This window comes from Rhinolophus hipposideros (genome assembly GCF_964194185.1).
Source record: "Rhinolophus hipposideros genome assembly, chromosome: 10".
Taxonomy (NCBI): domain Eukaryota; kingdom Metazoa; phylum Chordata; class Mammalia; order Chiroptera; family Rhinolophidae; genus Rhinolophus; species Rhinolophus hipposideros.
This window is the reverse complement of record NC_138056.1, coordinates 564,323-584,635: the sequence shown is the minus strand read 5'-3', so window position 1 is coordinate 584,635 and position 20,313 is coordinate 564,323. Positions and strand designations below refer to the sequence as shown.

General features: G+C 64.7%; 1 protein-coding gene across 6 annotated transcripts; it reads left to right on the top strand.

Moving 5' to 3' along the window:
* The first annotated feature begins 1,635 nt into the window (after positions 1-1,635).
* CHID1 (chitinase domain containing 1) lies at positions 1,636-18,065 on the top strand. Of its 6 annotated transcripts, none has more exons than XM_081064029.1 (14): positions 1,685-1,762; positions 4,966-5,080; positions 5,367-5,519; positions 6,020-6,169; positions 6,397-6,529; positions 7,066-7,110; positions 7,828-7,934; positions 8,169-8,230; positions 9,378-9,470; positions 12,758-12,859; positions 13,342-13,497; positions 17,341-17,421; positions 17,658-17,700; positions 17,913-18,065. In XM_081064029.1, exons 2-14 carry the CDS (start codon positions 5,057-5,059, stop codon positions 18,009-18,011), a joined length of 1,248 nt encoding a protein of 415 aa, XP_080920155.1. In that variant the 5' UTR covers positions 1,685-1,762; positions 4,966-5,056; the 3' UTR covers positions 18,012-18,065. The 6 variants fall into 6 exon arrangements, with proteins under 6 accessions (XP_080920158.1, XP_080920155.1, XP_080920156.1 ...); XM_081064030.1 differs by lacking the exon at positions 1,685-1,762 and adding an exon at positions 2,797-2,935; XM_081064031.1 differs by lacking the exon at positions 1,685-1,762 and adding an exon at positions 3,116-3,130.
* Positions 18,066-20,313: the final 2,248 nt, after the last annotated feature.

Genomic DNA, 20,313 nt, shown 5'->3' with positions numbered 1-20,313 from the left:
AGGCAACCTCACGCTGGGGACCCTCGGCTGGCCAGGTGCACCCAGGGTAGGGCAGGTGTCCCCAGGCCCCAGCGGGGGAGGGGGTTCAGTTGGCATCAGAAGGCTCCTCTCTGCAGGCCCCCTGGTTCCATGGGGCCTATGCCTGCCCTTGTCTGCCCTCTAGTGCCCACTGCAGACAGGTGGGGTGAGGGAAGGGTGCAAGGAGAAAGGACAGTGCTGAGGTAAGACCTGACACCTGGGCTCACAGCTCAGAGCCTGGTCCTCTCTGCAGAGGGGCCTGTGGTGGGCTCCCTGCCCCTCCTTCTCATCTGCTCTTGGGGTCTGCAGGGCTGGCCCTGAGCGGATTTTGCAATTCTTTAGCTCCAAAGACCTCTGAACTGAACGGGCTGTAAGGTGACTAAGTGCCTTTCTCACTGGGAGAGCTGTGATCTTGCAGGGGTCTCCTTAGCATTCCTAGGACTGCACGCCTGGCAACGCCTCCAGCATCATTTACTGGGGCCCTCTCCAGGGCTCTGCTGACTTAGGGTCACTTCCCCTAAGGTCAGGCCTCAGGGCTGAGCTGGGTGCCAGGAACTCGGAGCTGCCCAGTGACGCTTGACAGTTGGTACATGATATGCGTCAGCACACACACCAACCCAACCCTACTCTGCGAAGACTGTGGAGACAGCTGGCAGGAAATACCGGGAAGAGAAAGAAGAAAACATGAGTTGGAAGAAAGAGAACAAAGTTCAGCTCAGGGAGAAGCCTCTCAAGCCTCAGAAATGGGAACCAGCCGAGCAGTGCATCCTGGGACTGGCCCGACAGGGCAGGGTGGGGACCAGCTGTGCGGTTTTCTGCAGGAAACTGCTGGGAACCGCTAGGGCCGGTTGGGGGGACCTGTCCACGCCTACACGCCTTGTGATCAAAACTGCAGGCCATGTGTGCACTCAGTCCATCCCAGAGGCCCCCCCCCCCGGCTCGTCTTGCTGGGGGCTCAGATGGAGGGGTTCTGTTTGCCCCTGGGGGTTCCAGATTGTGAGATGTGCAAGATGGTGCCACCGTTCCTGGAGGCGAGCAGAGGCAGCACTGGGTCTCGGGTTATGTGGGGCTTCCGTGTCCCTGCTCCAGACAGCGTGTGGACACCACTGGCCGATGGATGACGATCAAAGCTGAGGGCTGAGGTGCTCTCACCCGGAGAGGTAGGGCGATGGTGGAGGAGGGCTCGTCTGGGGGGCGCACACCAGAGGGGTAGGAGCAAAGCCCGGAGAGGCCATTCCCACGTCCAAGAGAGAGGAACTTGGAGGCGGGCGAGGTCAGCCCCGGGCTGTGCCCTCGGCCACCGCCCACGCCAGGCACCCTCTGGTGCCCACCACGTGGCTGCAGCACAGACGTCGCACCGGGCGCTTCGCTTCCAAGCAGGGCGACACGCCGCGATGCCCAAGAGGGAACCGTGCCGCAGCAAAGGCGTCCGGTTCCCCGGAGAGCCTGGGGCTCACGGAGCGCGCGACACGGGGAGCTCGCCACCCCGCGGAGCGTGCGGGATCCTCACGCCCCGGGGGCTCCTCCTCGGCCCCGCCCCCGGACCGTCACCAGGCCCCGCCCACCAGGCCCCGCCCCTCGGCCCCGCCCCGCCCCAGCGTGCCGTGCGTGGCGGCGGCCGAGCGGAAGCTGGAGTGGCGCTGCGACTGCGTGCGCGGGCGCCCGGGGCGGGGCTTCCGGCGGCGCGAGCGGACGCCTTCCGGCCGTGCGCGGGGCTCGTCCGGCCGGCCTCCGGGACGTGCAGGTGAGCCCCGCGGCGGCCGGCCGGGGAGGTGCCCGCGGCCCGCGTGCCGGCTCCTGCTCCTGCCCCTCGCTCGGCCTCGCTTCCCTGCGCGAAGTGGGCGGCGCACGGCGCGGGTGAAGCCGGAGGCGCGGCGCTAGGGAGAGCGGGTGTGGAAGAGGGGGTGTGAGTGCGAGAGCGCGTGGGTGCCGCGGCGGGCGGCCGAGAACGTGGGGGGCGCGGTGCGTGCACGTGTGGACGGGCGGTGGGAGCACGCACCTCAGTGGCAGCGACACGGTCCAGTGCGACAGGGGGACAGGCCGGGGACAGGTGGCCGCCCTGCCCCGGGGCCGAGGGGCGCGCGCTGGCGGGGGTCGCCGGCCCCGCTTCCCAGGTCACGAGGGCTGAGCCCACAGAGTCGGGCACCGCGGCCCCGTGCGCTGGCGCCGTGTCCACACGCCCCTCGGCCCCGCTTCCCCCTGGGACGGGGATGACGGCAGGGCCCGCGCGGGGCGTGGGAGACCTCCCGGTGGACGAAGCTCACGGCCCGCCCGCCCGCCGCCTGCGCTCCCCGGAGCCCGCGCCCGCGCCCGCAGGGACGGAGCGGCTCCAGGATTCGTGCTCAAGGGGGAGAACTCGGATGAGGGGCCATCACACTTGCCGTTCTGGTAACGACACATTCGGCTCAAGGGCCAGCCCCGTGTTGGTGACAGACACTCAGGGCACATCGGTCAGCGTTTCTCAATGAACAGCGAGACCAAACGGACGGGGAAAAGCCACTGTCTTGCAAATGAAACGGGAGAAATTGCAGTGCGTCGCCGAGCAGGGGCGCTGCCATCGGCCGCTGTCCCTGAGCACACGTGCGACACGCGTACACACAGGAGGTGCACGCATGTACTGGGCTATGGAAAACTTCCTTACTGTGTCTTCATGAAAACACCCGAAAGTCACCGCTGTGACTCACGGCCGCTTGGTCACACGGCTGAAACCGTCCTTCCAGGAGCCGCGGGCCTTGAGTGCTGGGCTCTTGGCCGCAGCCGTCACACAGCAGGTCTAGGACCGGCTTCCCAGGGCCCTCAGGGTGACACATCACACTCCCTCTGCAGGGGACCTCCCACCCGAAGGAGGTCACTGGTGTGTGGGGACAAAACACATTTGACACAGGAACAGGGTGTGTGAGACCAGCAGTTGACTCTGGTAAGAGCCCGGTGCCTCGGGAAGAGTGGCTCACAGTGCGCGGCGGGGAGCCAGGGCGGTGCCCGGGGAAGGGCCTCGCCACAGCACCAGCTCCGCACACGTCACGCAGTCCACATGTAGGGCCCCGACCACCAGGTGGTAGACAGTCAGTCTGGAAAGTTCCACAGCCGGTCTGGGAGCAGCCCAGCACTCTAGGTACTTTTGATGCCACTGCTCCTACCGTGTTGCCCCGAAAATAAGACCGAGTCTCATATTGAGGTTTGCTCCAAAAGACACATTAGGACTTATGTTCAGGGGACGTCCTCCTGAAAAATCATGCGGGGGCTGCTTTTCTGGTTAGGTCTTATTTTCAGGGAATCGCAGCAATCGCAGAGTGGGCCGCCTGGGCACAGGCCACGCTCATCCCGGTTCTCCTTCCGTTGCCCCTTCTCTGGACACAGAAGCCAGCAGGGTCTGTCTTCCTCCAGATTGGCCCATGTCCACCCTGCCCTCTTCCTTCCCTGTGGTCAAGGATGAGGCACAGAGGTCTGTCCACCTGTGTGCAGGTGGGGTGGCAGGCAGTGGCCAGAGGGTGGGAAAGGTGCCCCCAAAACCCCAGTCACTGCTAGGGCAGGACGCTCCTGCTTCATCTCATTCCTGTCCATGCTCAGTGACTCAGACCTCCATCCCAGAGCCAAGGAGAAGCCTGGGTCATGGAGGGGACTTGGGGTGCTGGCCAAAGATATGGTGCCCGTAGCATGTCCCTGCACCGTGTGGCTCCTGCCCTCATCTCAGCTCTGCAGCACGTGGAAACACATTTGGTCAGGTGTTTTTCTAGCCTTTCGATGGCTGGGCTGCCCACTGCCGACCCCACACAGCTGCAGTCTCAGAGTGTCCAGAGGAGCGATGGGTGACTCTGGGCTGCCTGCCACTGCCATGGCTGGAGGCCCCCTCCCCCAGGGCCCTTCCTTCCCAGCCCTGAGGCTGTGCCCCAGGAGCCCAAGTCTCCACTAGGCTGGGCTGGGCTTGGGTGTCAGAGGCTGCTGTCCTTGGCTCTGATACTGGAAGGTGTCACCATGAGGTGCAGGGGAGGGGGGCAGAGGCTGGTGACCTGGGAATGGGTCTTTCTGCCCTTCGCCTGCACTTCTCGGAGTTGCCATGGCTGCTGAGTGAGAGCTGCCCTTCCCAGCAGCTTTGTGTCCCTTCTGTCTCAGAAGCCCTTGGGCCAGGCCATCTGTGCCTCCCGGGGAGGGGGCTTCTGGGCTGCTCGCTCTGGGGCTGTGTCTGCAGCCCCCTCCAAGCACCCTATGGGTGTCCCAGCATGGAAGCTCATTGCCCAGGGCACCCACTCACCTAGGGAAGAGGCAGCCCAGCACAGGTCGGCTTGTGCCACTCTTCACAGGGAAGCAGGTCGAGAGGAGGGATGGAGGGCCTGGCTCTGCCAGCTCCTGACAGGGCACACCCTGCCTGGTCGGGGCATGCATGCCCACCCTCAGCTGGTCTGGAGGGAGCATGTGCCAGGGCCCTGAGACCTGGCTGATGTGCTCTTCACACCACACGTTTTAAAGTCACATGAAGGATGACAGCCACGCTGGGCCTGCGTGTTACTCAGGTGCCCCAAGTGGCAGACATGCAATTGCGGGTGGGGGACCTACCAAGGAGCCGCACCACTAGTAAACGTCCAGGGCAGCAGAGCAGAAAGTGCACCCGGCGCCCGAAGAGGACGTGGCTGGAGCTGCAGGTCAGACAGTGCTCGCCCTCGAGTGCCCCCCTTTGTACCGTGGGTTCCGTGCCGGTGGTCCGCTGTGCAGATTCCTCGTGGGTGCGGAAGTCCCCGGAGCGGAGTTTGCGACAGAAAAGAAACGTGTGGGAAAGTACAGTATTGATTGGAGTATCTTTTATTCTTGGTTTGTGAGAGTTCTTGGCGTCTCATGGCTGAGTAACGGATAGAAACTCACCGCCGAGTATGTTGTCGCCATTTCTTTTCTGGTTTATTATTTCTTCTTACTTGTTTCTCTGTTTCCTAATTGAAAGTTTCGTGTTCTTACTAGTCCACTCCGTCGGCGTTTTCCTCCGTAATCTCCACCAGCTGACGTAGTAGTTGGGAAAGCCTCCTCACTGACTTGACGTGAACAGGCACCCATGTTGTCTTCCAGTCCTTTTCAGGTTCTGTCATTTGCAGTAAAGCCCCCGTGGCCGTGACTTCTGTGGGTTTGGTGGGGGAGGTGTGAGCCAACATTTTCCTAGATGGCCCTGAGGCAGGAAGCCCCTTTCTGGCTGGCTGTGAGGGGAACCAAGGTCCCAGCGGTGCTGAAACGATCCCAGCCATCGGAGCTGGTGCAGGGCAGACCTGAGTCCCAGGCCAGTGCCCAGCCCAATAGGCCCTATGGTGCAGTGGGCAGAGGCCGCCCCACGTGGCCGGGGGTCTCCATGTGCTCTGCTCTGCCTGCAGGCCCCGGACCCTGAGGTTGGACCCCGCTGTGACGTGCCTGCCATGAAGGCGCTCCTTAGCACACTCTGGCTCGCTCTGGCCTGTGGCTCTGTCCACACCACCCTGTCAAAGTCAGATGCCAAAAAGGCTGCCTCGAAGACCCTGTTGGAGAAGGTAAGAGTGGTCTGGGGACCCGTTGCGCCTCCTTCCTGCCTGCTGGGGCCATGTGCCCACGCAGCTTGTGAGCCGGGAGGCGGGGGCGCTTGGCTTCCTTGCGTGCCTGGCTGGGCACCGCCCCAGCACTCTGGCTGGATGGTGTCAGAGGGAGCAGCTTCCGGGGCTGGGCCGCAGGTGTGCCTGGCTGCACCGGGCCGTCTTCTGTGAGGACGTGCAGAGGTCGGTCCTCATGGGCCTTCTGCTTCTTTCGACACCGGCACTTGTCTTACCTCATCGAGTTCTGGACCGGCCGCGGCAATGCGATGTCAGCAGGTTGACTAGATGCCCATGGACGTAGAGCACATCTTCAGGGAGAGTCCACGCCTCGGGGGCGGCCTTTCCCTGTGCTGCCCTGGGCAGCGGCACCGTGTTGGTCCAGCACCTGTCTGGATGGAGGGCTCTGTCCACCACCTGAGCACAGTGGCACTGATGGCTTTCTCCCTGTGCCTTCATTTCAGACTCAGCTTGCAGATAAGCCTGTCCAAGATCGGGGTCTGGTGGTAACAAACCCCAGAGCCGAGGATGTGGTCCTCGAGCATCGCAGCTACTGTGCAGCACAGGCCCGGGAGAGGCACGTTGCTGGGGACGTCCTGGGCTACGTCACTCCTGTAAGCTGGGTGCACAGGGTGGCCCCAGGGCAAGGCGGCAGCTGGGGTCTACGTTCTCAGAGGGGGGCAGCAGGACAGGCGCCTGCTGGGGCAGCAGCGGAAGCAGCCACAGGTCCTCTGGGGGCTCGTCTGCGTGGTCCCGATGGGCCTGCAGCGCCGTGTCCAGAGGCGGCTCTCGGGCCCTCTGCAGCCGCAGGTGGGCTCAGCCGTCCTCCATCTGCCACCAGTGGAACAGCCACGGCTACGACATCGCCAAGGTCTTCGGGGGCAAATTCACGCACATCTCACCCGTGTGGCTACAGATAAAGAGGCGTGGCCGTGAGCTGTTTGAGGTCACGGGCCTTCACGACGTGGACCAAGGTCTCACCTTGCTGCTCACCCCAGGGCCCAGAGGGTGTGTGTGTCAGTGAGTGTGTGTGTCTATGTCTGAGTTTGTCTGTGAGTGTGACCACGGGACCATTGACTTGCACCCCGACCCCCTGTGGTTGGCACAGTGTCTGGGCTGAGCGAGGGCCTAGCTGTCCCATCAGACATTTTGTGGGCCTACACCCAAGTTTACACAGCTGTCCCCCTCTTGGGTTCCTAGGACACAGCTGTCAGCCAGTTGTGGGATTTTGAGACCCAGAGGCTCCCTGTTGCCACAAGGGCAGCCTCGGAGCTTGGCCCTCCAGACACCCCTCAGCTCCAAGAAACAGTCCCAGGCCCCTTGGGGGGTGTCCCCCAGGGCAGCCACTTGTCCTCTTCGAGCTACTGGTCTGAGTTCCCCTGGCCCAGGGCTGCTGTGCGAGGGGAAGAGGGGCTCCTGGCTCGTGGGTTCTGTCTGCTCTCCTGGCATGTGGCCTCGGGGTGGGCGTGGGGCTGTGCCCCTCACTGACCATCCTCCGCACGTCCCCCAGGGTGGATGCGGACGGTCCGGAAGCAGGCCAAGGGCCTACGCATAGGTGAGTCCTTGCTTCTGGTAGGCAGGCGCCCAGCTGAGGCCAACGCTGAGCCCGGGCTGGTTGGCCTCCGTGAGTGGATGTGTGGCCTCTGGGTCTTCGCCGGTGCTGCCCAGTGCATCAGTCACCCCCCAACCGCTCAGAAACAAGGCCAGCCCCCAGCCTGGCGCTGACGGCCCTCGGTCCATCTGGGTCCTGTGCCCTCGCGCCCACCCAGCTCAGCCCCCCAAGACCACTGCCTCCTTTGCTGTGCACTCGTCGCGCCAGTTTTTCTTCATTCATCCATGAGCATTTATCAAGAGCCCTGGGCCAAGCCTGAGAGTTCTGGAGCTCACAGCTGGCGAGGGAGGGATACTGTCCCAAAGTCCTAAAGTGCAGCGGGATCAGCAGGGTCTGGGGAGTGGGGGAGGCAGGCTGGGAGCAGGAGGAGCCTTGGGGGTGGGACGGGAGGGGGCCTGCACGAGGTGTTGATGGGAGGAGGATGGTCCAGCGGGGGCCAGACAGCAGAGAGCTGGGACGAGTGGGGTCTGGGCCGTCGGGAAGCAGCGTGAGAGCACAAAGCGGTCCCCGACCCCAGAGCCCCTCCCTCGCCAGGCCATGAGTTGCTGGGATGACCACACTGGGTACCCGGCTGTGTGGTCATTTAGCTCCAGAGGCCATGGGCACCGTGATGTGGGCGGAGGACAGGAGGGTCACAGTTTCTCATGGGTCTGTCCCCAGTGCCTCGGCTCCTGTTTGAGGGCTGGTCTCATGAGGACTTCCGCAGCGTCTGGGACAGCGAGGACGAGATAGAAGAGCTCAGCAAGACCATGGTCCAGGTCGCCAAGGTGAGGCCTGGTGTTCCGCATGGCTGGCACAGGCTACCCTGGGAGGGGACCCAGCCTAGCTGTCCAGTGCTGGCCGCAGGAACCAGGGTGTGGGGAGGCGCACACGAGCCCTGGCCTCTGTGCTGCTGGTTCTGTGGGGACACCCGTGCTGCTCCCTTCAGAGAGGGACTCCGTGTCGGCCTGCCATCATCGCACCTGGTTCATTAGAGCCCCTCACTGTCCCCGTCCTTTCAGAGCCAGCATTTTGACGGCTTCGTGGTGGAGGTCTGGGGCCAGCTGCCTGGCCAGGAGCATATGTGAGTGAGTGGTCCTCATGTCTGCACACAGTGACAACGTGTGGCCCCAGGACCCTGTGCTAGCAGACACCTCACTGGGCGGGAGCTCCTCAGGGCACACGACTGCTGCCCCCTTCTCACAGCCAGTCCTCAAGCAGTCCCAAAGGCCAGGAAGTGTGACGGACAGGTGCTGAGGGCAGCGGAGCCTGACAGCTCTGGCAGTCGGTGCTGCCCTAGGCTGGGCGCTCTCCTGGGCGTGCGTGGACGGCCCTCAGCCAGAGCCGCCGCCTCGAGTGGGAGGCACCCGCTGAGCTTGGGCCCAGTGAGGGACCCTGAGCAGCCACCGTGGTCCAACGTCTGCACATGCCAGGCCCCGTCTCTGCCTCATGGGCCTGCCCGCCCTCACACTGGAGCCACGTGGGGCCTGGGCCTGGCATTTGGCCTGGTCATCCTGCCACCCCTGCGATGCACTGTGGGGGCGGGGTGGGCTCAGCACCCGCTCTCCAAATGGGCGGCTTATGAGAGGCTGCGAGGGGCACTGGGCTCGGCCCCCCATGCACAGTGACAGTGGGGCCAGGCCAGAGTGGGTGCACAGGTGTGCTGTCCAGAAACCTGCCATCGGCAGGGCCGAGGCTCATGAACCCAGCACATTGCCCATGGGGCTGGGGGCTTCCTGACAGGTGTTCCCTGGCCATGGCAGGAGCCAAGCTGGTCTTCCTGCTGGGCACGCTGCCAGCTGGCTCACACACTGTCACCTCCCATACTTCAGGGGCCAGAGGAGCCCGTGACACCACCGCCTCGTCCCCCCACCTGTTGACCCACTGAGACCCCTTCCCCATGTCCAGACTCAAGTGGAGGAACATCCCCAGTGCCCACCCCCAGGTGCCCCATCTGTGGGTCCCAGCACAGGCTACCCCGTTTCTGTGCCCCTGCCTGGGGCTGTTCCAGGTGGCTGCCAGGCCAGGGGTTGCTGCACGAGGGTGCTGGGCAGTTGGGTCTGGCTCCTTGGGGCACAAGTCCCGGTCCTGGGGCACATTGGGGCGTGGCACAGCCCCCAGGCCCACCAGCTGCCCCATGCTCCCTCGTGTGCTGTGGGGGTGCAGCAGCCGTGCCGCCAGGCAGGAAGTGCCCGCGGGCGGCCTGCTGAGCTCTCGCCTTTGCCTCCCAGCGGCCTCGTCCACATGCTCACCCACATGACCGAGGCCCTGCACCAGGCCCAGCTCCTGGCCATCCTGGTCATCCCTCCGGCCGTCATTCCCGGGTAAGTGCACACTTGCTTGGGGCGGGGGGGGGCCCCTGCCTGGTTGACACCCAGCCCCTCTGGGCAGATGCTCTGGCCACTGCACGTGCAGGCGTGAACACCAGGCTGCGACCCTGCGCCTTCACGTGGGAAGACAGGAAAGTCTCTTAGGTTGAGAACCGGAGTCCTTCAGACTCACTTCCACTTGCTCAGGCGAGGCCTGGAGCTCCACGGTCAAACTACACCTGCTGGGTCCTCAGAAGGTCAGGGCCGGCAGTGTGGCCACGGCTCCCGTCCCCCCAGGCCCTTTGAGCCTCTTCCAAAACCCGCGGGACAGAGTGGGGGGTTCCCAGGCGGTCTTACCCCCATGTCCACCCTGCCCAGGGCATCACGCCCTGTACTGAGCACCGAAGAGGCTGCGTGTCATTGTGAGGGCCAAGCCAGACCCAGGGTGGAGTGGCATCGCAGTGGTGGCGAGGCGGCCACAGAGGCCCCGGACAGGACTGCTGGGAGCTCTGCCCGGCCTCCACCAGCTCCCAGGGGGACCAGGTTAGAAACGCCTCGGGCCAGCGATGTCCCGGTCACAGGTTGACGGACCCACACCAAAGGGGCAGTTGACAGACGCCTGTAAAGCAGGTGCTGTTCCCTGGGGACTGTGCGCCTGGCAGGCTGCCCCCTGTGCTCAGCTCCTATGCCCCATGGGGCCCCCCACACATCACCGGAGGCCTCGGACCCTTAGCACAACCTGGGCAGAAGACTCGCCCAAGTATCCTGCCCACGCTTCCTCAGCTCAGTGGTGGGCTGCAGGCAGGCTGCACACCTGTGTCCACAGCCAGCACCCATTCTGGAGCTGAGCCTGCAGGGAGCCCGGCCGGAGTCCTGCCTGTGTGCACTTCCTCTCACACACAGCCACGCGTGTTTGCGTGTGCCGTGCACATGTCTGATGGGATCCTGTGGCTTCCAGGGTCAAAGACAGGCCTGGGAGGGGAAGAGGAGCCACTGCTCTGGGAAGGCGGGGTGGCAGGCGCTCCTGGAGTGGCACCCAGTCCTGGGTCTGCTGGTCCCTCTGGGTGGTTCGGTGGGCAGGGAGCTGCCCTGTGCTGCCACTGCAGCCAGTCCCTGCCTGCAGGCCCCTCTGGGTGCGGCCGTCCACTCTCAGCCTCACAGATGCTGGAGGGTAGGGGCAGTGAGTGTGCAGAGGGGCCGACCTCTGCCCGAGAAACTTCACACCCAGCTCCCGGCACCTTGGCAGGAAGTGGAACTGTGAGCTGAGGCTGGCTGCCCACTCTGCAGCCACCAAGGCAGGACGTTCCCTCTGCATGCAATGCCGGGGATGCCCGGAGGGAGGGGACCTTTGCCATGAGTGGCCCATGTGCCTTTGGGGGCAGAGTCTAGCTGGCGGTGCCCCAGGAATTTGTCTGTTGTTGGTGCTTGTCCTTGTCCCCGTCCCCACACTCGGTGGCCGTGCTTGTCCTTGTCCACGTCCCCACCCTCGGTGGCCGCGCTTGTCCTTGTCCCCATCCCCACACTCGGTGGTCGTGCTTGTCCTTGTCACCGTCCCCACCCTCGGTGGCCGCGCTTGTCCTTGTCCCCGTCCCCACACTCGGTGGCCGTGCTTGTCCTTGTCCACGTCCCCACCCTCGGTGGCCGCGCTTGTCCTTGTCCCCGTCCCCACACTCGGTGGCCATACTTGTCCTTGTCCACGTCCCCACCCTCGGTGGCCGCGCTTGTCCTTGTCCCCATCCCCACACTCGGTGGTCGTGCTTGTCCTTGTCCACGTCCCCACCCTCGGTGGCCGCGCTTGTCCTTGTCCCCGTCCCCACACTCGGTGGCCGTGCTTGTCCTTGTCCACGTCCCCACCCTCGGTGGCCGCGCTTGTCCTTGTCCCCGTCCCCACACTCGGTGGCCGTGCTTGTCCTTGTCCACGTCCCCACCCTCGGTGGCCGCGCTGGTCCTTGTCCCCGTCCCCACACTCGGTGTCCGTGCCTCCCTGTGTTTTCCGCAGCGAGATTCACCCCACTGCCTGCGCTGGAACCACGTGGAACAGTCTGCGGGAGGGTGCCTGTGTCTGCTGTGCGCCTGTCTGGGCCCACCGCCCACCCCGTGCTGACCTTGAGCCCTGCTCTGAAGGTCACGGCCTGCCCCAGAAAGCTGCCGCTGTCCTCCAGTACTCGAGCTTGTGCTCAGCTTCGTGCAGGGCTGGAGATGCCCGCACGATGAATGGTTTAATTAGAGTGCATGTCTCCCAGCGTCTACATCTCCTGGGCAGGCACCCTTTGCTCAACCCCAGGGAGCTGACCTCCACGCAGGAAGGCAGTTTCCTTCTCAGACCTGCTCAACCCAGCCCTGCTCACTGTCCCTGCTGCCGGTGCCATCCAGGGTGTCCTCCCAGGCAGATGTCCACCCTGATGTGGGCTGCCTCATTTCCTCCAGTTGCCCCTGGGGTTCCTTGGTCAGGAAGGTGATGAGTTGGGTGGGGGTCCCCCTGGGGGCGGTGGCACAGGCCACCTGTGGATGTGGGGCAGAATGGAGGGTGGCAGTGCTTGTGGACACGTGAAGTCCAAGTTGGAGGGCTGAGGGGTACTTCTGGCCAGGGGGGAGCAGGTGTGGGCCTACAGGCCGATGGGTTCACGCTGAGCCCTGTGGGGCAGGTAGAGCAGGAGCCACAGGGCTGAGCAGGTGACAGCTGGCTGGGGGCCTGGGTGACGGGGGCTGTGGGGAGCAGATATGGGCGCTTCAATAATGGGCAAGCCTCCTGCCTACCACCTCTTAGGCCCCGACCAGGGCTGTTGGGGGGCAGGCAGGTTCGTGGTGTCTGGGGGGAGAGGGAGGTGGAAGGTGACGCCATGTGGAGGGACCGGGCCGAAGGGGGTTAGGATTGAGGAGGCAGTAGGGGATTCTCGGGGGGTGGGCACTTGGCACCTTGCAAGGTGAGGTCCCCAAGAGGAGCCACCCCAGTGGGGCCCAGGAACAGCAGCTAGTTGGGGTGATGGAGGAAGGAAGTGTCCACCAGGTGGGGCAAAGCATGAGGGACAGAGGGCTGGGAGTCTGGGCAGGGACGGGCCCTAAAAGTCATCCAGTGGACCTCACAGCCCCACCCCTGCTCCTGGAGTGGCCCTGACCAAGTGCAGGCCGTTCCCTGTAACTGAGTGCTCAGTTATTTCCAGGGAAAGTGACCTGAGGTACTGGAGGCGAGCGAGGAAAGGGTGTGGGCGTGGGCCCCTCACAGCCAGCTACTGTCCTCGTGGGCCAGGTGTCAGCTGGGGCAGGGCAGGCTAAAGACCATGGTGACTGCTTGTCCCGTGCAGGACGGACCAGCTGGGCACGTTCACGGTCAAGCAGTGGGAGCAGCTGGCACCCATGCTGGACGGCTTCAGCCTCATGACCTACGACTACCCCACCGCACAGCAGTGAGTAAGCCCAGGCCCTAGGTGCCACAGCTCTGCCAGACGCGGCCTGCCCGCTCGCCTGCTCAAGGCCAGGGACATGGAGGGCCTGGTCTCTTATTCCCTGAGGCCCACGGTTGGCCCTGCACTGGGCAGCCTTTTCATTTTGGGGGCGTGTGACAAACAATAGCGGGCAGCCCCTATGGGAATGCCAGCCCGTGTCTAGCCACGCCTACAAGGCCCAGACACTGAGGGGTGGCCACTGGCACCAGGCCCGCCATGCTGCCGAAGAGACGGTGCTCCTGTGGGTGGGGTTACTGCCCCAGGGAGCCTCAGTGTGGCCGTGCCCCACTGGAGCCTGCACCCTGACCTGAGCCCCTGCTCCCCGAGGAGGCCTGGGTCAAGCAGACATACATCCCCAGGAGAGCTCCCTCCCCACGACTCAGCCCTGCCCCAGTGTGGGCACCTCCACCAGCCGCTGACACCCGTGCTCCCTTGCCCTGCAGGCCTGGCCCTAACGCGCCACTGTCCTGGGTGAGAGCCTGTGTGCAGGTGCTGGACCCCAAGGCCCAATGGCGAAGCAAGATCCTCCTGGGGCTCAACTTCTACGGCTCCGACTACTCAGCGTCCAGGGGCGGCCGCGAGCCCGTCGTTGGGGCCAGGTGAGCTGGCACCCCCCCCCCAAGGTGGCCTCACTTCTGTGCTGCCCTGGCCCTCCTGAGGCCTTTTCCAGGGTGTCTGCGAGTCTCCCGGAGGAGATGGGTGGGGCAGGGACAAGGCCTGGCGTCGTCTGGCACGTGCGGGCACTGGGGGCAGAGCCTCTTGGGGTGGGGCCACGGAGCTGTGACACCCCTAGTACTTCCCCGTCAGCGGTGGGTGGACCACCTTCGCCCTGCCAGGGGCATGTGGGCCTGGCAGGAGGCGGGACCACCCTCAGAGCTGCCGTCTAGGGGGGTGGGTCCTCGGGTGGGTCCAGGCCTCTGCCTCAGTCTGTGCCCTGGGCTCTGCAGCTGTAGGGCGTTAGCTTTATTGCACTGCTCTTTTCAAGGATCTTTGGTTGGGTTGTCAGCTTTCTTCCCGGCACTTTGAAGAGGTCGCTGTGCTGTCCTGCTGCGCGCTCTGCCCACATGGGTGCCCCCAGCGCCCACCTCAGTCAGTGATGAGGGGCCCGCGTGTGCTCCCAGGTGGTGCACCTGGTTTCCCTGACCTTTTTGGGTCTGGGGGTTCACACTTCAGGTTATTTTCCTGTCCCTCGCTCTTCCCTCCTCTCCAGGCCCTCGGGTGCGTCTAGGTCGTTGGGTTTGTCCGCGGTTCACAGGCTCGTCTGCTGTTTCCTTTGACTCTCTCTGCTTTCTTTTTGAGTTTTGTTGCCGTTTTCACACTCAGTGGCCGTTTCCCGCTGTGTCCCGCCTGCTGTCAACCCACGGGGGCCTTTTCCCTCACACGGGGGCCCGTGGCTTGTTTTAGGTCTCCTCTCATCTCTGTGTCGCTCGTAAACTCTGCACGGGTGCTCAGCTGGAGTAGCTGCTCCACGTCCCGCCAGGGCTCCCACACTGGTCCCTGCTGGGTCCCGTCAGCTGGTGGCTCCTTCCCGAGGTCCTGTCCAGGCCTCGGGGCCTGTGCCCTGCTCAGGTGCTGGGTGTGCCTTCTGCTTGGCTGGGCACTGGGCGGCCCAGTCACCCCGACCTCGGAAGCCATGTGAGCGCTGCTTCTCTGGAGAGCTGTCCTGTCAGTGAGTGTGTCCAGAAACTGCAGTTCCCAGGGAGTCTGTGGGTCTCCCACAGGCAGCCCTGCTCACCACCAGGGACACGGCATGCCAGCTGGGCAGAGGGCTGGGCAGGTGCCCGGTGCCCACTGGCGTCATGCCCTTCACTGACAGGGAGGCGGAGCAGGTGGTAAGGGGTGGGGCGGGACCTGGGGTGTGGCCAGGCTGCCTGTCAGGGACAAGCTGTCCTCCGCATCCTGTGGGAGCAGATGCTGCCCGCCCAACAGGGCCTCCCTGGGGCCAGAGGAAACAGCAGAGTGGGCAGGGCTGACACGTGGGGTCGTGCGTTTGTCCTGCACTGATGCTGAGGACAGGCCTGTGACAGGCACACAGGGTCAGCCCAGGGCTTTCAGAGCCAGTGGCTCACGTCTTGCCTCTGGGGAGTGTCAAGGTGTGGGGCTGGCCCAGGGTCCCCTTGTCCCACCACCAGGGGCCACTGATCACCTGAGCTGGAGAGCCAACCGGCCCTGCACCCCGCAGCCGCTCTGGTACCTCCTTGTCCCCCAGCTCCCCCAGGCCATTTCGGGCTGCTGGACCACGAGGGCCCAGAGGGCACAGGCTGCGCCCATGTGCTTGTGCCACGGCGGCATCCGGGTGGACGAGGGTGGCTGATGGTGCCCCAAAGGGCTTACCACCTGCCTGGCTTTAGTCCCCCAGGAGCTCCGCTCCTCTTCATCCCCCTATAGCCTGGGGGTGGCACTCCTCCAGCTTTACTAGGTCTCGGTGCCCACCGTGGGGGCCCCAGGGAGGGGGCCGGGCTCCTGTCTGCCTCTGCATGAGAGGTCCTTGAGCCTGGGGCTCCAGATGAGGTGTGGCGGGCAGGCAGGCCCCATGTGGCCAGATTCATGGTGATGGGGTCTTCCTGCTGTGTGGCAGCGAGACACACCACAGGGTCTTCCCTGGGGTCTGCGATTGGGCGGACAAGGGGGCCACGGAGCGGGGTGCACAGAGCTGGGGGGTCAGGAGGGATGTCTCTTCCCTCCATGAGTGGGGAGATGCACTGAGGAAGGGGGGCACGCCCCCCATAGGACTGTGGGGACGAGGGCTGTGTGGTCACAGATGGCGTCGGCTGACAGTGACTCCCTGTGTAGACGAAGGGAGCACAGAGTGGGGTGATGGGCGCACCAGTGAGCCCCACCACATGGCGTGAGCCCCGTGTGAGCCTGGGGATGGCAGACGTTGCAGGGAGTTTAGGGGAGGGCACAACCCTTGTTCCTACAGTAGCCCCATCACTTCTCCCGTCCCCTGGCCCACGTGTGTCAGTGCTTCCTCCCCTTGCCTTCCGCTTCACGCCTTCCAGCTGTGCCCACCCTGTCCCTCAGCCCTGCTGTTCCCCTCAGAGCCACCTGGCAGTGCCCCCCTCCGCCAGCCAGGGCTCACACCCACTCTCACTTGTGTCCCCAGGGCTGTGCTCAGCCAAGTGTGGGGTTGTGTGTGTCCCCACGAGGTGCTGCCAGCAGGGCCGGGGCCTCCCACATGGAGCTCTTGGGCCGGTGCTCTTGGGTTGTGGCTCAGCCCCAACAGGGACCCCATTCTTGGCTGACCCCCACCCTGCAGACACTCCAGCAGGCAGCAGATTTTGAGGGGTGACCACAGAGGTCCCCACAGGAGGAGTGTGGCCAGAGCTCCCGAGGGCCCAGGGCCACCCCTGCCTGGAAACCTGCCACCATCCGGGATGGGACCAGAGGCTCAGGGGCAGGCTGGGTCGGAGTGCTGCCCCCGCAACCCAGACTTCTTAGAGCTGCTTAGCAGGCACTGGATGGCACGAGTGGCACTTCAGTCCAGGGCCGGGTATGGTTCTGGCCCAGGCCCCCGGGGAGCAGACCCAGTGGGCCCCTGGATGTTTCCTGTGCCTGTGGAGTGGCTGACCACAGCCGCTTCAGATCCCCGGGTGCTGTCAGGCCCCGCTCCCCGGGTCCCGCACATGTCCCTGCGAGCAGCCCAGAGCAGCAAGGCCCCTGCGGCCACCGCCTCCCCTCCCTCCTCAGCCCGGCCATGCCTCTTGCCAGGGAGGGTGGCAGAGACCTGGGACGTTGTGCAGTAGGAGGCTGGGTGCACCTGAATCCCCGTCTTCGTGGCGCCACACACCTCGGGGACCCACCTGTCCTCTGTGTGAGCTGGTCTCAAACCATTGGCTCTGGCAGTTAGGAAGGGCCTGTACAGGCCTGGGGCAGCCACGTTCACAGTGACCAGGGCAGGCAAGTGAGGGCCACTGGCCTGCTGTCCCTGAGAGCCAGGCGGGGGGCCTGCGGCTTGCCCCTGCCCCTCCACAATTGCACCACTTGTCCTTGTCACTCTGTATGCCAAGTAGTCCCCAGTCGGTCCACCCCACCCACCCAGCAGGGGCCTTCACTCACCTGCCTGGACACGGGGCTCCAGGTGTCACAGCACGAGGTTCACTCAGGGTGCCCAGTGCCGGCCGTGCCAACCCAGAGTTACGAGCTGGGACATGCTGCTGGTGTCTGCTCCGAGCTCAGGAGCCTGTGGGTGTCTGTCTCCTGCCCGGGCTGTGAGGCACCCAGTGTCCCAGGCCCTGCCCCACGGTCCTGCTTCCTGGCACTTCCTCGAGTCCAGGGTGCACATGTGGCCCTCCCACACAGCCAGGCGAATTGCTGGCGCTCCCTGGACATCGTGGGCCGATGGCCCTGAGTCCTACTGCCACGGGTGGCCTCACCACCTCCAGGTGTTGGGGCTGCGGGCCAGGCCTCAGGGGCTCCCCACTCACAGCCCACCTCCCCAGGTACATCCAGACGCTGAAGGAGCACAGGCCACAGGTGGTGTGGGACAGCCAGGCCGCGGAACACTATTTCGAGTACAAGAAGTGAGTGTCCGGGACAAGGCCCTGGGGCAAGAGTGGGGGCACTAAGTGGGAGTGGGGGAGCAATGAGTAGGAGTGGGGGCACAGTGAGCGTGAGTGGGGGCTGGCCAGGGCTCCCCGGCCACTAGCTCGACCTCTGCCGAGGGCCAGCCTGGCTTTTGTGAGCAGACCTGAGACCTGGGCCGGGGTGGCAGGGGACAAGGCCAGGGGCGGAGGCCGACGGTGGCCCTGTCTTACAGAAGCCGTGGTGGGAGGCACATCATGTTCTACCCGACTCTGAAGGTACGTGTGGGCCCAGCCTGGTCTGGGGGTGGGAGCAGGCACCCCCACACACAATGACCTGTGCCCTCAGAGGGGCCCAGGTGGGCAGAGGGGATCAGCAACCCCAGGGACTCCCGGGGACAAGGGGCTCAGACCTGGGCACGTTTTGGGTGGCGGGCAGGCCACCAGGGGCTGCCATGGGGACAAGAGACCAAGGTCCCCTCCATCTGCAGTCCCTGCAGGTGCGGCTGGAGCTGGCCAGGGAGCTGGGTGTGGGGCTGTCCATCTGGGAGCTGGGCCAGGGCCTCGATTACTTCTATGACCTGCTGTAGGCCCACCCCGGAGCACACGTGTGAAATACAGATGCTTCTCTCTTCCTGGCCGTGTGTGCTGCAGTATTTGGGAGGGGCAGAGGCGTCCTGGGACCCCCAGCTTGGCAGTGACGTGATGTGGGGAGACAGCCCTGGCCCAGGGCACCCCTACAACACAGGCTGCTTCCACCAGCCTCATTGCCTGCTGTCGCTCAAGTAGAGGCAAAACCCACGGCCCCGCCCCACAGGGTGGCCGGGCGTCCACCACTCCACACGGCCTGTGGTTTGTTGTGGGTTTGGGAGCTCCGGGACAGCACAGGCTCCCACACTGGACCCTGGCAGAGGCGGCTCCGCAGCCCAGGGCCACACAAAGGGGCCCTGGCCTCCCACTGCCCACGCTGGCTCACCTGCCCATACAAGCTACAAACTAGCCTGCCAAGTGCCCCAAGGCGCGGGTGTAGGGCCCATGCAGAAACCACGCTGAGAGGTCGGCTCTGGGCCCTGGACCCCCAGGAGCCTGTCGGTGCCGTGGTTGTGGCCACCATGAAATGACAGCACGCTGGCTCGTTCCACCCATGGGCACAGCCACACTCCCAGGATGAAACACTGGGAAACACTCGGATTGCGCGCAGCCCAAGGACAGCTGGCCCCCGGCCCCCTGCCCGCCCAGCAGTTCTGGGTGCCCGGCTGTCAGCGCACTCACTGAGGGCCTGGCACTGTGCATGGGCACTTGGGGTCCCAAGCTGGGAGTCCTGGGGCAGGGGCCACATTTCCCTTCTACTGTGGGATGTGAAAGGGGTCTGCTGTCTGTCCTTGGTTGGCCTGTTTGGGCCCCCAGTCCCTCAAGGAGCCGCCCTGCCCTGAGGAAGTACTGTTTGGGGCAGCAGGTCAGCCTTGGGGCCCACAGCAGAAACCAGCCTGGCTGGGAGGGCGGCCTGGGCACCCCACTACTGCCACGCTGGAGGGTCAGACAGGCCCTGCAAACTGCCCCCACCTAGGCCTGCTCTCGGGGTGGGGGTGGGGTAGAGCAGCCCATTGGTTCTGGGAAACAGACCAGGGCCCCAGGTTCGGGGTGGGGGTGGGGCTGGGCCTGAATGAAGGACGGTTGGGTGTACACACGTGTGCCTGTCTGCATGTGGGTTGGTGGGTGGGGACGCTGACACGTGTGGGACAACTGCACAGGGCCCCCTGGGCTTGCCCGTCTTCCTGAGCCCTCGGCCCGTCGGCCACCTGGCTGTGGGCAGGGGCCAGTCCCCCTAGCTTCAAAGGCCCGGGCAGGAGGGGAAGGGTGAGGCCACCATGTCGGGGGCAGGGCCCTGGGTTCTGGTGTCTGGAAGTCTGTACAGGAGCTGGGGAGCCGGCAGTGTGACGTGTCAGTGGACAGGGAGCCAGATAGGTGATGGGACAGTGGATGGGGGTGCTCCTAACCTTGGGGTTTGGAAGGCTTGGGGAACAGTGAAGGGAATGGGGAGCTGGGACGGGTCCTGGGGCTAGACCCAGAGGCACCCACGGCAGGTGGGGTCGGCACTGAGGGATGGGTCCCCCATGTAGCTCGGGCCCTGGGGGAGGTTGAGTCAGAGCTGGACACGGTGCCCGGAGCCTGAGGCGCCACTAGGGGGCTGCGAGCGAAGGGTCTGTGTCTGCAAGTCCCCGGTGACAACCTGAGCAAGGGGGGAGCTCAGGGTCTTCCCCTCCCCCAGGCTCGGGGAGAAAAGTGAATGGGGGCCTGGGCACAGGCCGGAGGGCAGTCTGGGGGCTGGTGGGGTTAAATGGGACAGTTTTGCTGGATGTGACTGTTGTCCCTTCAGGTCACTTGCTGGTAAGATTTGGTTTTGGTGTCCATCGTGTGTCCTGAGACTGCTACCTCTGTGTTAGCTCTGGTGGCAGTTTCCCCAGGGCGCCTGTGGCTTCCAGGGAGCGACGGGCGGGCCCAGGGATGTGGAGGCATGACAGGAAGTGGGGAGGGGCCGGGCACCCTGGGGGTCTGGGTTGTCTGTGGCCGCAGGCAGTGCTTGATGGGGTCACCAGGTGGGTCTGTCACGGAGGCAGGACCCAGGAGCTGGAAATTGGAGGTTGGGGGAGGGGGGTTCAGATGCCTCTCAACCTGTGAGGCCCCTGAGGGGCCCCATCCTCCAACCTGAACCCCAGACGCATGCCCCTCCATCAGTGCTGCCTGCAGGAGACCATCAGAGGGTTTCAATGCAGGTGGACCACTGCTTCTGGGCCCATGACACCACTCGGCTCCTCACTTACGTCGCCAAGTCCGCAGTGACACTTAAGGGCCAGGGTCCCAGGAGCAAAGCAGAACAGAAATTGGGACAGT

What these genes read in the sequence shown, in the direction of transcription:
- CHID1 (XM_081064028.1), top strand. Translation starts at nt 5,301, where the DNA reads ATGGTGCAGTGGGCAGAGGCCGCCCCACGTGGCCGGGGGTCTCCATGT. An exon ending in TCCTGGGCTACGTCACTCCT is followed by an intron (nt 6,170 to 6,396) that starts GTAAGCTGGGTG and finishes ATCTGCCACCAG; the next exon opens with TGGAACAGCCACGGCTACGA. An exon ending in GAGCCCGTCGTTGGGGCCAG is followed by an intron (nt 13,498 to 17,340) that starts GTGAGCTGGCAC and finishes CCACCTCCCCAG; the next exon opens with GTACATCCAGACGCTGAAGG.